At 34.0% G+C, this 16362-nt stretch overlaps 1 protein-coding gene across 2 annotated transcripts; it reads left to right on the top strand.

Moving 5' to 3' along the window:
- The first annotated feature begins 4170 nt into the window (after positions 1-4170).
- Positions 4171-6655, top strand: LOC117690038 (uncharacterized). Of its 2 annotated transcripts, none has more exons than XM_034472856.2 (4): positions 4171-4345; positions 4683-4879; positions 5564-5677; positions 6036-6655. In XM_034472856.2, the coding sequence occupies exons 1-4, from the start codon at positions 4219-4221 to the stop codon at positions 6387-6389; spliced, it is 792 nt and encodes a 263-aa protein (XP_034328747.2). In that variant the 5' UTR covers positions 4171-4218; the 3' UTR covers positions 6390-6655. The 2 variants fall into 2 exon arrangements, with proteins under 2 accessions (XP_034328747.2, XP_034328748.2); XM_034472857.2 differs by having other exon boundaries at positions 4177-4303.
- The last annotated feature ends 9707 nt before the right edge of the window (positions 6656-16362 follow it).

Raw genomic sequence — 16362 nt, forward strand, 5'->3', positions numbered from 1 at the left:
GCATTTGTTTTCATTTGGATGTTGAAGATGAATTTCATTTTATTTTGGAATGTTCTCTTTATTATGAATATAGGAATTCATAGATCAAAAAATACATTAGTACAATAGTTATACTCAATTTTTTTTTAAAAAATATAACCATTGTCAACTGACAAAGTGAACCAATAAGATTACAGATATTAAATAGAAATGTCTAAAAGAGAGATTCTACATATATAAATAGTCCATACACATGTATACATGAACTTGTAACAGCCGGGCAAATGTACATCAGTATGTCAAAACATATGAACAATGTGCATATAATATGTAGTCATAAAAGTAGTTTATGTACATGTACATCTCATTTGTATTTATCTCAATAGAGGATTCATTTTTAGAAAATACAATCGATCTAGCATATATATATATATATATATATATATATATATATATATATATATATATATATATATATATATATTCAAAAAGGAAAGTAGAATACAGCGAATGCAGACAATATCAAAGATGACTTCGATAAAGTATAGAATAATCCATTTGAGCATGGCTATAGCATACCAGTAAATTGGTAGGGGGCGGGGGTGGGGGCGGGGGTGGGGGCGGGGGCCGGGGTACATAACCAAGGGCTAGCTTAGGTAACATACTGACAATATCCCCGACCCTGCTATCTCCAGGAACAGCAAAAGGAATTTTTTTTGCGACGAATGTAAGAGTTTTAAAGCATTTTCAATTATTTTCTATTTACAACGGTATATTTATTTCAAGTTAGTTATATCGGTCTATGAATCAAATAAAATAAAAGGCAGCCGTCGTAAGCTTGATATCTATTTAAGCATTATACTGTTGTTATATTTCAGTTAAGTAGTGATTGTATCAGTGGCTTGTGCAGCTATATCTGTTCCTACTTGGAAACCTGATTATTCTATTTTTAATTTCTATTCTCTCTCCCAAACAACTCAAAATAGACTCTTCTGTCAAAGTGATCGGTTTCATATGAATACCCATGCTTATAATACATGTACGTGTCTCGCCACCCTCTTTCAGAAAACCTTTTGAAAATATGTCCTATATTTAATTTTCATGCGAGATAAAAAAAAAATTGAAAAAATTGTCAAGCTTATTTGCGTTATTGATAGCATTAATTTTAGATATACATGTATCATCAAAGATTGTATGTTTTTAAAAATTAATTAAAATTATCAGTTTTGGGTGAAATGGTCTGCATCAGCATTAATCTTTAGCCCTGTGTATAAACGATTTAATCTTTCCTTTAAAGAGAAGATTTATAGGTTTCTTCTAATGCTAACATACATAACTGTGAATGAAATATTTATCTAAAAATACATTTAAATAGGTATGAAATATTTTATAATGCAGTTCAATTATTTTTTAGCATATGGAACATAAAAATAATAAAATTGATGTTGAACAAAAGTTGATTACATTGTTTATCACGTCATTTAAGGTAACGAAGAACTACATTCTTATTTTTCTTTAATAAATTGTTTTTTGGTGTTATGTTATTTTATTGATATAACTGCATTTTTTTATTCATAAGGATATTGGTTGGATGTATTATGAAGAATCCAATTTAATTACATGTACACACATAATCTGTGACGTCGTAAAATAATTGACAGAAACGGCAGCCTTATTTTTACAACCAGTTATATATTTTTGCAAGTATTCTGTGTGAACGGAAACTCCATAAAGAGTCCCAATGGATGCATGGGGATGCATTGTGAACAATTTACGGGTGGTTCGGGTGGGGATTTTTTATATCAGTATTTTTGTGCGCATTCATACATTTTCATATTTTTTTACGATTGTTGTCAATAATAACATTAGAAGAGATTTAACCCTCAATCGCAGCCCACGTGCAATATTTGGCCTTGGGGTACATTCCTCTGACTCATACTAGTTATTACAGAGGACGGACGTTTTCAGAAAATATAATCCTTTTCAATGATACAAAACGAAAGTAGAGTGCCTTGAATTTCTCATATCATGTATTGACAGTAACCGAGGTACTTCCGATAGTGAAACAATTGTGAAACTGACTATAAAATAAAATATCAACCCGTGGAAGGGGAGAAGGGGGGAGGGCATGCGTTAGCCAATCGCGTTCCTTGGAAATTTTCTCTCCCTCCGATGTCTTAAGGGACGGGAGCTAGCCGCGGTAATTACCATCGAGTGAAACTCTCAATCATTTATTTTCCCAACGTTTACCAATCAATTTTTATCCGATACAATCGAAGAATATTTTGTCAAAAAAAAAAGATCGAGCGACATTTGGATGCACGTTGCGTGCTTTATAAATATAAATATATTTACGATTAATAAGCGGACCCGGTATCAAAGCTGCAAGACTTGGATCTATGAATACCAACTCTGACGCGTTTATTTTTGTTTTTTAACATTAACATGAACACTTATAAAATAAAACTCTAATGAAGTTATCAGTTTCAGTAAAAAGGGTCTACAGAACGTTAACACTTCTCTGTCCATATATATCTCCTTAAGTACGATATATAAACCTAAGTTATGTACACGAATCAAATAAACATTGATAAAACGTAGAATATTAAAACCCCACTATGAATCTGCCCCATCTAAAACAAAAATCAGAGAATAACCCCCCCCCCCCCCAAAAAAAAAATGATATTTGAAAAAATGGAGTAAAGGTAATTCATATACTCATATTATCTTGGTAGCAAATGCCGCTTTCATAAACGAATATTCATGTGAACCATGCATTCATGAAATAATCAGTATGCATGCAAGGACCTATAGGGGGAAAAGGGGGATTGTTCAGGGCTCTGGATCCCATCCCACTCCAAGGAGGATTCAAACGTAATTAATTCATGTAGTAAATTAATAGACATTGAACCCCCCCCCCCCCCCCCACCATCCTCCGCCCGAAAAGAAAAATTATTTCTCTGACCCATGGGAAAACGTCTGGATCCGAGCATGCAATGCATGTATGAATATAAACAGCGGGCCGGTATTTTGGTGATGCATGGTCGTACAATCAAGGATACAAGGATAAGCAAGGGATGTCGCCGATTCAAGTCCTCTTACGGTAGCTTAAACGATGTCCTAGTGCTACTTGTCAACATCCCTGTCTGCATCCAAAATATCATTGGATAAAAATGTAGTTTATAGATATATCAACTCATCTATATTTACACTGTCATACAATTATTACTGGATCAGTGCAATGATTACTGTAATTACAATGTTATTTTCGAATCCGGAGTTTGAAAGTACCAACACTGTCGTAACATGCTTGATGGAAGGGGAGGGGGGGTCAATGGATTATGTAAGGCTTAGAGAGGGTGGGGTGGGGGTCAATAAATTATGTACGGCTTAGATAGGGTGGGGTGGGGGTCAATAAATTATGTACGGCTTGGATAAGGTGGGTTGGAGGGGGTCAATGAATTATATACGTTATGTGTTGCTCAACCACCTTTTCATAATATCAGTCGTTTAGATTGTAAATGATCATGTAAAGTAATCATGTAAATAATTAAATTAGATTTGCTATTTAATATATTTGAAGTGATTAATATTTAAAAATGATATTGAAAAGCAGGGACTCCTCCTTGTCCTCTCCCTGACAATATTTAACAGTTTGATCTACAGCATTCCTTGTCAACCTAACACTGCATGATCATAATTAACCACTCAAAAAAAATGTCTATATATATAGTGACACTAATGAACCTTGTAAACAAACAATATTGAGTTTAGGGGCGTAGGCACATTTTCATTAGTGTTGTCTGCAAATATGCAGAGAGAGAGAGAGAGAGAGAGAGAGAGAGAGAGAGAGAGAGAGAGTTTTGTACACGTGTGCGTGTATGCATGAATAAGAGGGATATGCGCTCTTACCAATCAATTTAATGCATCCAAAGTTGTTAAACTTAAGAATAATTCTTAATTGTTGTTTTAATTCTATTTCAAGATTTCTATACACAGTCTTTAACAAGCTGATATAACTGTTTCGTATTGCATTATGTGGAGGATATGCACTCTAAAAATAGAATCGGTTTTTGTCGCATGCTAATAATAAACTGCAAAACTTTTCAGACTGCGATCATTGGTCTGTGAGCAAAAGCTACATCATTTTACCTCCAAGTTCAAAACTGAAATCAAAATTGACGATATTCCAAAGTAAAGAAACTATAAAACTATAACTACCAGCAAAAATGGCATCAAATGCTAGTGAGCAATATGAACAAGAGAATCGAAATGAAGCGCAGTCACACCGTTGTACTAATTCTGTTCGCCATTTTGACTTTAGGTATAGCACTAACCCTTCTACTGACCGATCATAGCCGAAACAGTATGTTTCAGTATTTCATTTTAAGCATGCACGCTTAATTCATTTGATTTTTCTTTTAAAAAAGGCAATGTGCATAAATCAAATGCATTATTTAATTAATTAATTCGTCAATTAAAAGTTTTTGCTTGAAAATCACTCGTGAATTGGGTAAATCACAAATAATTGTAGTAAGGTCGTTAAACAAAGAGGATTTATGACATTGTGAATGCAATAACCATCCATTTGTTTGATAATTTTGGTGATACGTATAAGCTAGAGCGAGTGAATTTTTTCTAGCAATAATTTTAATTGATAAATGGTTGTAAAGAGAGAAATTTATTCAAAATTTCGTTAACAGAAAACAATACTGCTGGGGCGGCCCCTCTGTTCTCGCCTGATGCCCCCGCTAGATGGACCAACCCCTGCAACGCAACGAGGAATTTCAGTTTAGGAGATTTCACATTTCCTGATGTTTCGGAGTTCGAAAAAATTCAGAGAATAGAAGAAAAACTGTTGGCCGCTAAGGATATAGCAAACAATCTGCAGACAAAGATGGTAAGTGGGTCGTTTTTCTGTCATAGATTCATAAACTGTTAAAACATTTTTTTCATTCACGAAAGGATGTAATTTTTGGCTTTTGGTGAATTCATATTAATTAAAAATACACGTCTTATGCACAGGCACCTAGCTAAAGCGTTATTTATTTTTCTCGTAAGGAAAAAAAAATATATCCCCTATTTTGCAAATAGGAGAGTAAAGTTTGTTTCTTATTACGATATTGAATTACGAACCTAAGAAACAGTACTATAAAGTCAAGTGATTGGGGTCTAATTCTTGCTTAATATGTAGACACGTTTATTTTTATTTTGATATCTTCATCCGATACATATCGATCGAAACAAAATATGGGAAATACTTTCAGAACCGTTCTCGATCTGTTGTTTATTTTTAGCCTGTTTTATTATCGGCGACCACTTACGGCTATAACAATATTTGCTTAATTGGTTATCAGACCCAGTGTATTATGGAACCAGCAAGGGGCACTACTTCCTCAAAAACAAATTCAATACACAGCATAAATAAATAAAAAAAATAATGAATTATTGAATAAATAAATGAATGAACAAATAACATATTCAATTAAGAATTAAACATAGATCAAAGTGACATCTAATCAACACTCATATATACTTGAATGCCTCTTCCCTTTTTAATGTATTGAATTGTCAATGTTTGCAGTCAGAGGAGCGGATACGAAGTCCGTCACTAGAGGTATACGTGGAGTCACACCACATAGAGAACTTCCCACAAACCACCATCACTGACCAGGATCTGGAAATCTACAAGAAAAATGTAGGTCTATCTTATTTGTTTATCACTCGGTGCCCCTTCTCTCTCTCTCTCTCTCTCTCTCTCTCTCTCTCTCTCTCTCTCTCTCTCTCAACGTTAATTCTTATTTTCCCTAAATAAAGTATTGAAATGAATGGACATTGGTATGATTATGGTTTGTTTTTATGATATCAATAAATCTTTCTTCTCCTCCAAAACATTTCATTGATATATCTAATATGCTTTTTCCACGTGAAAATCGTGTGAGTCACAATGGTCTGAGTATGTCAGCTCATCGTTCAATTGCATCATGTGCTTCAAATGAACATATCCATAATTAGTCACGAACAATTAACTATAGATATATGGGTTTTTTTCGTAGGTAACCCTGGCATATGTTAGAACCTATCGAGATCTTTCGGTCGTTGCGGCGTTCCTAGAGGCCATCCGAAAAGATGAGGTGACGTTTGAACACGGAAGCTGGCTGTCGACATTCAGCGAGAACGAGGAACATATCTACCGACTTCTGTGTGAGGTGCACAACGCTATCATCATCAGTGGCGCCACCATCGAATACGAATCACGTGACATTGTTCCTGAGAGCATGCGCAATATGTTCGACCGGACCATGAGGTACATGCGCGACTATATCATCTTGAGAGACAGTGTTAAACTGTTACAGAGTTTCTTAGACATGAACGAAGTCATATTGAGTTCCCTGAGCAACAGTTCATAACCACTATGTAACTCCTCTAGTCCAAACATTTCCTTACAAAGGCAGCCTACACCAAGGAAGTTCACCATTCCATTTCATTACAGCTAATATTCGCTCATGAAATTCATACGCTGACTTATAAATACTAGTATCTGTTATCATCTGTCTCTTTCCCTTACAGAGACCTTCAGATTTAAAGTGAGCTTAGTGCCAAAAAAAGCATAAATGAAAAAAAATGATAAAAATTTCAGTTTTCCTGTAGCTGGATATTTTTTTGTATTGCAAAATGACTGTTAAATTCAAAGCACTATTGTAATGATGTGGGAGGGGGTAGTATTTCAATTCATGTGTTTGTTCAAATCATTGTTATAACAGTTATATTTTCTTTGATCTCATCGTGTTTGTGTTTTTACGTTGTCCAAACTCTCTGTGATCTGAATCTACTTCACTGCCCTGTAAATAAGACAAACAGTCAGTGTAATCTGCATCAAGAACGCTTGGTTAAGTGGTGAGATATAGACTGTAAGTTCTCCAGGTTAAGTGTTGAGATCTAAACTGTAAGTTCTCTAGGTTAAGTGGTGAGATATAGACTGTAAGTTCTTGGTTAAGTGGTGAGATATAGACTGTAAGTTCTCCATTCCATGATGTACAGATTTTTTTATTGTTATTTTATTGTTTTAATTTTATGATCGTATTTTTATCATAGTCAAGTGATCTGATTTACAGTAGGTTTATTTTTTCTAAGATTTTTTGATTTATTATGTTTGTTTATCAATGTTCACATACTCAGTTGATTGTATAAGTGATGAATAAGATTAGTGATATAATTTATAATTGATTGGAGAATGTTTATAGAACGATTGTGTTTTATTAATGAATTTACATGAGTTATGACGAAAAATGAAGTTTGAATTTGTACAATTATTCCTCAATTTTTTTTTATATTGTTACAATGACAATGCATTTATATTTTTATAATAAAATACGCAGTTCAGCAAAGTTAATTCTTTATTTATTAACTTTTATTAATACGGTTGAATAATCCAAACTCTATTGATTCATTCAATTCAATTTATTCTCTCAAACCATTAACATTCAATGGTAAATCAGGAACATACACATATTTACGTTAAATAGTTATATCAACAGTCTAATAAATCATATATATTATAATTATTACTATACAACAAAGAAATACATGCGTCAATAAACATAAATAAGGAAAAAATAGGTGTAATACAAAAAGTGATAGATAAAGTTGATGATCATGTAGAATACAGACTTTCATTGGTATTCATTTCGCTAAGAGTAATAATAAATACTAAAATAGTTAAGGCTTGACAGCAGACTTGCTCCTGGATGTTTTAAATAAAAGAGTTTAATGTTTTCAATGCTTTTATGTCTGATGCCGTAAACAGTTCCCTTTATAATGTCTTTGGTTTGTGACAATACCTGGTTGGTAGGAATTGTTTACGTAAAGTTGAGCGGGCTTTGCCCTCAAGAACAAAGCTCTACATCTGTTGCTTGAGTTGTTTACGTCCACTGACCTTTACCAGGGTAGTGACTGCTATCTTCATTAGACACCCTATATGGAGAATTGTAGCTCACCAGGATATGAAGCACATAATTTGAAAATCTCTGGAGCTTTAAATGAATATGGGTACATTCTTTTCGTTTTGTTTAAAGAACTATAATATGTTGCGGATGTACAGTATTCATATTATATACATTATCCATGTACATTACATGTATATGTACATGTACCACACCATTATTTTAATATTCATATTTAGTTCAGTAAATTTATAAGGTAAATAAAATCAAGATATACATAATCATCGGCGAATTTTAATAGAACATGTATTGTAACTTTTTATCCAGGATCTCCTTCACTTACTAACTTCAAGGTGTCTGACCATGGACAAACGGCGTAGTGGCCGGAATATGTTACTGTGTCATCTTTGTGAGACCCAGTCCCTTCTATGTACATATACTGTGACATTTGTAACTTACATCTGTGTAAAACATGTGTAGGAGAACACCTCATTGATGAATCCACAGAGCACAACGTCTTTTGAAGAATGAGGACCTACAACTAAATGTCCAAAACATTCCAAAAATATGTGAACGTTTATGTGAAAAATGAGGCATTTCTATTTGTGTACTTTGTGATTCCTTTGAGGAACACCAAACTCATGATGTACATGGACATTTTGGAAAGTTAAGAAAGCAAGAACCATGTCTTAAAAAAAGATTTACAAGATTTAGAGAAATCTCCTTCTTCAAAATATCAAGAGATTGCTGCTAACATACCAGTTCAAAATGTATATCTGAATGGAGAACACTTACACAGAGAAATAGACACCATTATAAGGAAAATGAAATCTGACTTGTAGAAATAGAAGCCAAATACATGGCTCCTCTAAAGAAAAAGGAAGAAGAAAGAACATGCACCATTTTTAGCCGGGCTCTGCTGAAAGTCCTGGCTATAGGCAGGCAAATCGCCAATGTTACTATAAATAGCACAAGTAAACAAAAAACCAAACAGCGTCAAGGTAAAGCTTCTGCTATACCAAATAGTTACACAAAGAGCCAAGTTTTGTCAAAAGTGTTGGCATTTTGTTTCTTTTCTTTAAATTCGGAATGAATTGTCTATCTTTCTTAGTTTTCTTATTAATAACGTGTTTTTAAAACATTACTACTATGCATTTTGGACACATATAATGCGCATGAATTTCCATGAACTACTTTGCTGCGCGATGAAGAAACGGGGATTGAATATATAATGCTTGTTGAAAAATTCAAGGCAGCAACTGTTGAACTTTTTAACTTCTACTAGACAGACATATTTTTTGTTTATAGCCGCTTACAAAATTTGGTCGCTCTCTGATGCTTTGCCGGCATTAAAAGCATGAGAGAGAGAGAGAGAGAGAGAGAGAGAGAGAGAGAGAGAGAGAGAGAGAGAGAGAGAGAGAGATATTTTCAGTCTTTACTACACAATATGCACAAAAACACACCAAAAGAGCCCGGCTTTCAGTACTTCAGTACTTTGATTGAAATTGCAATGAATATCGCTCATCTGAAGAAGCTACTGAACTCCAATAATGCCAGCCTTGTCTCTACTTACAAATCCAGGAATGTTGAATTCAGAAAATTGCCTCTTATAATCACAATCTCTTTGAAGTTTTATCCCTAAAAAAAACCAAAAAAACAAAAAACCAAATTCATAAACACTTTGGTTCACTCTCGGATGTGTCTATCAAAAGTGAAACAGAAGAACATAGTTACTCAATGAATTCTCCCGGTGCTGAGTTCTCTCCCCTAGACATACCGCTCATTGATGTACCATGGACCATTACAGAAATAAACACAATCCCAGGGCATATATTGTGCTGTTTGTCTTGTCTAAATGAAGATGATGAAATCTGGACAAGTTATTTTAGTCAGACCATGAGACCCTACAGCCTGCAGAGTAACTAGATTAGTCAGTCCAATCCAAGGTAGGGAACAAACCATCAGCCACAGCAGTGACAAGGAGTGGGGATCTACTTTACACTGATTACAATGATGGATTTGTGAACATAGTGAAGAATACACAGATACAGACAGTGATCAGACTAAGAGATTGGAAACCAATCAGTGTCTGTAGTACATGCACATCATCTGGTGACCTCCTTAATGTTATGGACAGTGACAAGTATATCGAACACACAACAGTTGTACGTTACTCTGGCTACACAGAAAAACAAAGTATTCACTTCAATGACAAAGGTCAATCCCTCTATTCATTAGACTGTTAATTTTATGCTATAGTCTGTCCCAAGATATTTATGCTGCATATTTGAACGATTTTTGATAAAAATACGCATACCTGTGACTGAAGTGCAATTAAAATCGATGAAAGGGAAAATTTCCAAGATAACTTCATTCACACATTATCATTTTCCCCTCGTAAAAATTCACAGGAACGAAAACAGATTCCCTACGGTGATTTATAATGGGGAATGTTGACATCTTTTCTCCATTCGGAATACACTCGGAATACCTCGCACAATTTTTCAACGTTATCATCCGGGCGTCTTCATCTCCTTGGCAATGGAAAAACGTCGTAGACTTTTTATTTTTAGCCGTGTACTGATACCCGACAAGCTAGAGGGGGCGTTTCAAAGGGGAAATCTTGGGATTTTTTTCATACTATTGAATGAACCTCGTCTGAACCAAGAGGTATTTTTAAATATTGAATAATTTAAGAAAATATGCGGCAAAAATATTTTGGGACAGACTATACAAATATTTTTAGCACTAACTCTGCTTTTCTAGTTTCTAAAATTGCAAAAGATTCTAAAGCCTCGCGAATATATACTAGTACTCGATTTCAGCTTGTTGGATAAAGCAGATAAAAAAATCACACAATAGAGATATCCTCTACATCATCACCAATCGCAGCCTCTTGGTTTTATTAACAAGCCGAATCCTCTGAAGAAAAGACATGAGAAGTTGCGATTGCCACTATCATAGGTAGCTAACCACGTGATCTCACGCCCCAAATATCCAAAACAGGAACACCTAGCAGTTAAACTTGATGCACAAATACTGAATTAAGGTTTGTATTTTGATTTTAAGACATTTATTGATGAACTAATTACTAAGGTTTAATGACAAAGTTTTTAAAAATTCAAAAGTTTTAACATAGTTTTTTATAATTCGGACATTGAGATCCCTGACAGGGGACAACTAAAGAGCATTTGGTTTTCGGGCAGCGCTTGAGGTAATTGGGACGATTGAAATATCATTAATTGCAAACATCGCAATGATTCAGATATAATTATTATAATTGCAAATGTCTGCCTAATCTAGTTACCAGGTGCTGTGTTCAAGTTATGATCACAACAGCAATGATTATAGTATAGATATGAGGAGAGTTTTTGCAACATGTTATAACTAAATATATCATAATGCTTAAACGCAGGGCTTTCTCTTTGTAGTCATGGTGTTTCTTGAAGAACATGATGATTAGTTATTTCGATTAAGCTAATAAATCAGTTAAGACCGATATATCCATTGCAAGGTAACTATTTATTTGCTTTAAAAAACCTCTTTTTATGGATTTTAATTAAGAACGCACATTGTTGAAATAAAAAGAAACAAGGAAAAAGCTGTAAATTTGACAGCAAACCGGGTTTTCTTTTGTGTGAACAGTATCTATAATCCATTTGACAACCCTGAATTGCAATACTTTGCCAAAATATGACCAAGTTCAACTGCTGGTATTTTTTAAATAAATGATCAGAAATCAAAATCCTAGCAATATACACACCTCTGATATACAATGTATGTCCAATTAATCTGCAAATTCAAAAAACTATAGGAGGAGTTTGCCGTACAATAGGGGTACCCTACATGCAATACTTTGCCAAAAAATGACTAAGTTCAACCGCTGGTATTTTTTCATAAATTATCAGAAATCAAAACCCTACCAATATGCACACCTCTGATATATGTCCAATTAATCCGCAAAAGAACAATTTCCAATCTTGAAAACTGTAGGAGAAGTTCTCCGCACAATTAGGAGTACCCTATATGCAACATTTTGCCAAAAAATGACAAAGTTCAACCGCTGGTATTTTAAAAATAAATTATCAGAAATCAAACTTCTTGCAATATGCACACTGCTGATGTCCAATTGATCTGCAAAAGAACAACTTTCTATCTTGAAAACTTTAGGAGTTATCCATTCAATAAGGATACCCTTTGGAATCCTTTGGAAAACCTGGTTAATGAAAGTACTGAAGTACTGTCGGGAGTTGATTTTATTGATTATTATCAATTTTAAAATCAACGATATGTTATGCAAATTTTTATAATATGAATTTCCGAACTTTTCCGACAAGAATTTCGAGAAAACCCCATATGAATCATGTTGTGTAATATTTAAAGATAGAATTTATTCCATCAAACTCACTGTTTATCAGTAATCGACATGTTTCTAAAAATTGTACACGTCTGGATCCAAGCAATATTGGACTCTAGTCTCGTTCAACCAGACGCTCGACTGTCTCCGTTAATCTCCGACTACCAAGAGAGACTCTCTGCTTGTCGGAGATTTACGCCGACAGCCGAGCGTCTGGTTGAACGAGACTTTATATTGAACTCTTGCGTAGGAATACATGCAACTACAAAAAACAATTGAATTGTTCGTACTATATAAAATCTGACTATTTTCAGGGTATTTATAGATACTTTTCTTTTGAAAAACAATGGTACAGCATACAGTACACCGAATTTTTCTATTAATTTCAAGATCTACGTCTTGTCAGCGGTGATGATTTGTGCTTAGGTCCAAACTGTTTCACTTTCGGTTTTCCAGAGTAACTGCATAGGAGAGTTGATTAAAATCAACTCCCAACAAGAGAAAAGCTGTCAATGTGACAGCAAACCGTGTTTTCTTTTATGTGAACTGAATCCATAATCCTATCAACACGTATCCAGTGAAATGGAGTACCCTATATGCAACATTTTGCCAAAAAATGACTAAGTTCAAAAGCTGGTATTTTTTTCATAAATTATCAGAAATCAAAATCCTAGCAATATGCACACCTCTGATATATGAACAATTGATCTGCAAAAGAACAACTTCCTATCTTGAGAACTGTAGGAGGAGTTATCCGTACAATGAGGGTACCCTATATGCAATATTTTGCCAAAAAATGACTAAGTTCAAAAGCTGGTATTTTTTTCATAAATTATCAGAAATCAAAATCCTAGCAATATGCACACCTCTGATATATGAACAATTGATCTGCAAAAGAACAACTTCCTATCTTGAGAACTGTAGGAGGAGTTATCCGTACAATGAGGGTACCCTATATGCAATATTTTGCCAAAAAATGACTAAGTTCAAAAGCTGGTATTTTTTTCATAAATTATCAGAAATCAAAATCCTAGCAATATGCACACCTCTGATATATGTACAATTGATCTGCAAAAGAACAACTTCCTATCTTGAGAACTGTAGGAGGATTTATCCGTACAATGGGGGTACCCTATATGCAATATTTTGCCAAAAAATGACTAACATAACTTATCAGAAATCAAAATCCTAGCAATATGCACACCTCTGATATATGTACAATTGATCTGCAAAAGAACAACTTCCTATCTTAAAAACTGTAGGAGGAGTTATCCGTACAATGAGGGTACCCTATATGCAAAATTTTGCCAAAAAATGACTAAGTTCAAAACCTGGTATTTTTACGATAAATTATCGGAAATCAAAATCCTTGCAATATGCACACCTCTGATATATGTACAATTGATCTGCAAAAGAACAACTTCCTATCTTGAAAACTGTAGGAGGAGTTATCCGTACAATGAGGGTACCCTTTTGGCAGCCGCCCGCCCGCCCGCCATTTTCACCATTTTAATAACCGGATTTTTCCGTTGGAAAACCCGGTTAAAAATCAAATCAAATAGGAATTTGCATATGGTCAAACCTCTAAATGGGAATGATTAATTACTTAAAACGTGGGCACATTCCTATAACGTACATATTTATAAGCATACAAAAATGAACAAATAAAATAATGAAATTTACTATACAGGTGAAAGAATTAAAACTTATACTGACTATGGTCAAGCAATTTATCGTATGGTCAAATTTTCACCGAGAGTAAAGCCCTGTTTAGAGTTTTAAAGTCAATGCCAGTACGAGTATGTGTAGTTCCTGCAGCGCTCGCCCCAACGGTCGCACCATTGAACACATAGGGCACGTTTGATTGAATTGACTCTAGTAACTCTAGGGTTATGATAGTGCATGCGCAAAGGCTAGACTCTATAAATGAAAATAAAACGTCAAGTGTTGCTCGAGTATTAAAAATTGCAAATAACTTTGGTTTTCTCCTGTCAGCTGATCCAAAGCTAAAGTTCTGTCTGAGTTTTGTATCTAAACTTTACATAGATTGTATTATTTGTAGATACTTACCATTACAAATATTTCCTCTTTTGTTAAAAAAAAAAAAAATCTTGTAATTCTGTTGTAAGATTCCCCTGTCATTCAGAACAAAGAAGATTCCCTCCCCCTGCCCCGATCTAAAAATTATTTTAAACTGAAATACGAATCTCAATGAAAATATTCTTATAGAGTAACTAAGAATTAATTAAAAAGGAAACCAAGAAAAATCAGTGCCGCATTTTATCTGTAGAGTTTAATATTTCCAATAATCCAGCATTAAGAAATGCTTTAATTTTTTCTGATCTCCATTCATCTATAACTTTATTTGAGATCTGGAAAAAAAAAACAATTATACAAAAATTTTAGTCATTCCAACTCTGTATGTGGTATATTAATTTAATAATCATAAAAACTCAAATTTACATATGTCAAACTCGTATTATTTTGATCATTGTTTTCCGCCATCTTGAAACTCTTGTGCTCCCACTAAAGGCAGGACTAAAATATTGCAACAGGGGTTCAACACAAGTGTCGTAAATTACATGTTTTATTAACAACTTTAGCAACCCGAGATGCTCGTATTGTTTAATCAAACAAGCCCATTATGTTAAACTGGTTGCTTAATTTCCCACGCCAAATTCGTAAACAAAAAGCTGGGAATGCACATGCTTCCTCATTTAATCAGCAATTATGAAACACTCTCACTAAACCAAGATACATCTAAATAGAAAGATGTCATGTTGTCTGATTTAATCACGTTACCTTGACACGACTTCAAAATTATGTTTACAGCTGACTGTAATCAAAATTCGACGACTAATATCGACCAGATGTTTACGTTTCTTCTCTGACAAAAATAGCGGCAACCTCGTCTGATAATTACACAATTCTTCTTTGATTTTTATAAAACTTGGTAGGTAGACACTTATACCCATAATACATCTCCCTCTGAAATTTGGCGGGAATTGTGTATTCTGCATCAGAGGTTTTTAAAATCTGGTCTAGGAAGGCTGAAATAACATGCAAAATCTTGCACATTACACACAAAATTCAAATTTCAAGAGCTACATTTAACATTAATTACATGTCAAAAGTTTCATAAATCTATGTCTACATGATGATGCTAATGATGATTTAATTCTTTAATACCTGGAACTATTTTTTTGGAAATTTTAAAAAAAATACCCCAAATAGGGCTAATTTTTTTTTAGAAAATGCCAAAAATGAAACATATAATCACATGCTATGAGCCAGATAAAATATTTTTAAAATTCTACAGTAAGTTTGCTATAGAAATAAGGTATTTTGATAAATATACAGTGGCTAATCCGTTTACATTAAGTAGATAATCACATAGAACCATTGCACACATTGCCAGGAAATGACACTTGCTGACCAAAGTAGATTAAAGGTACACAGGGGTGATATGGATAGGCATAAAATGCCTTTTGAAACAAAACTAACAATTTAGAAGAATTAAGAAGAATTCTATTTGTCTATTCATTACATATACACTGAATAAATTACTTAAATGTACCCTAATTCATAAGGAGCCTTGGTTCATGAAAAATGTACTCTTAAAACAAAGGGAGATAACTCTACACATTAAAATCCAAGGTAGGGAGTTTCTACAAAACTTAACGAGAAACTATATTAGAAATTACAAGTCCATCACCTTCTTTCAGCATTATCTTGTGTGATTAATCTTGAGGAGATCATACCTTTTGTAATGAGGATTCACCATTCAAAGTCATGGGTTTCTACATACATTGTGCATTTATAGGTGAAAATGTCTGGTATGTTACCATGAACAATGATGACCAAGACTCAAAATAATGATGAGAGTGCCAAAAAGATATTACTAGAGTATTACATATAGTAAAGCTTCTAGCAGACCTCATATATCTTGGGCAATCACAGTTCAATGCCAGCAACCAAACTCATACAATTGCTACATTTGTTGGTACATGTAGTTACATTTCTAGACCACAAAAGGGGAATAACCTGACATAATAAGACTTTAAAGTAGTAATTGAAATAAAC

The sequence above is a fragment of the Magallana gigas genome, chromosome 8, assembly GCF_963853765.1.
Source record: "Magallana gigas chromosome 8, xbMagGiga1.1, whole genome shotgun sequence".
Taxonomy (NCBI): domain Eukaryota; kingdom Metazoa; phylum Mollusca; class Bivalvia; order Ostreida; family Ostreidae; genus Magallana; species Magallana gigas.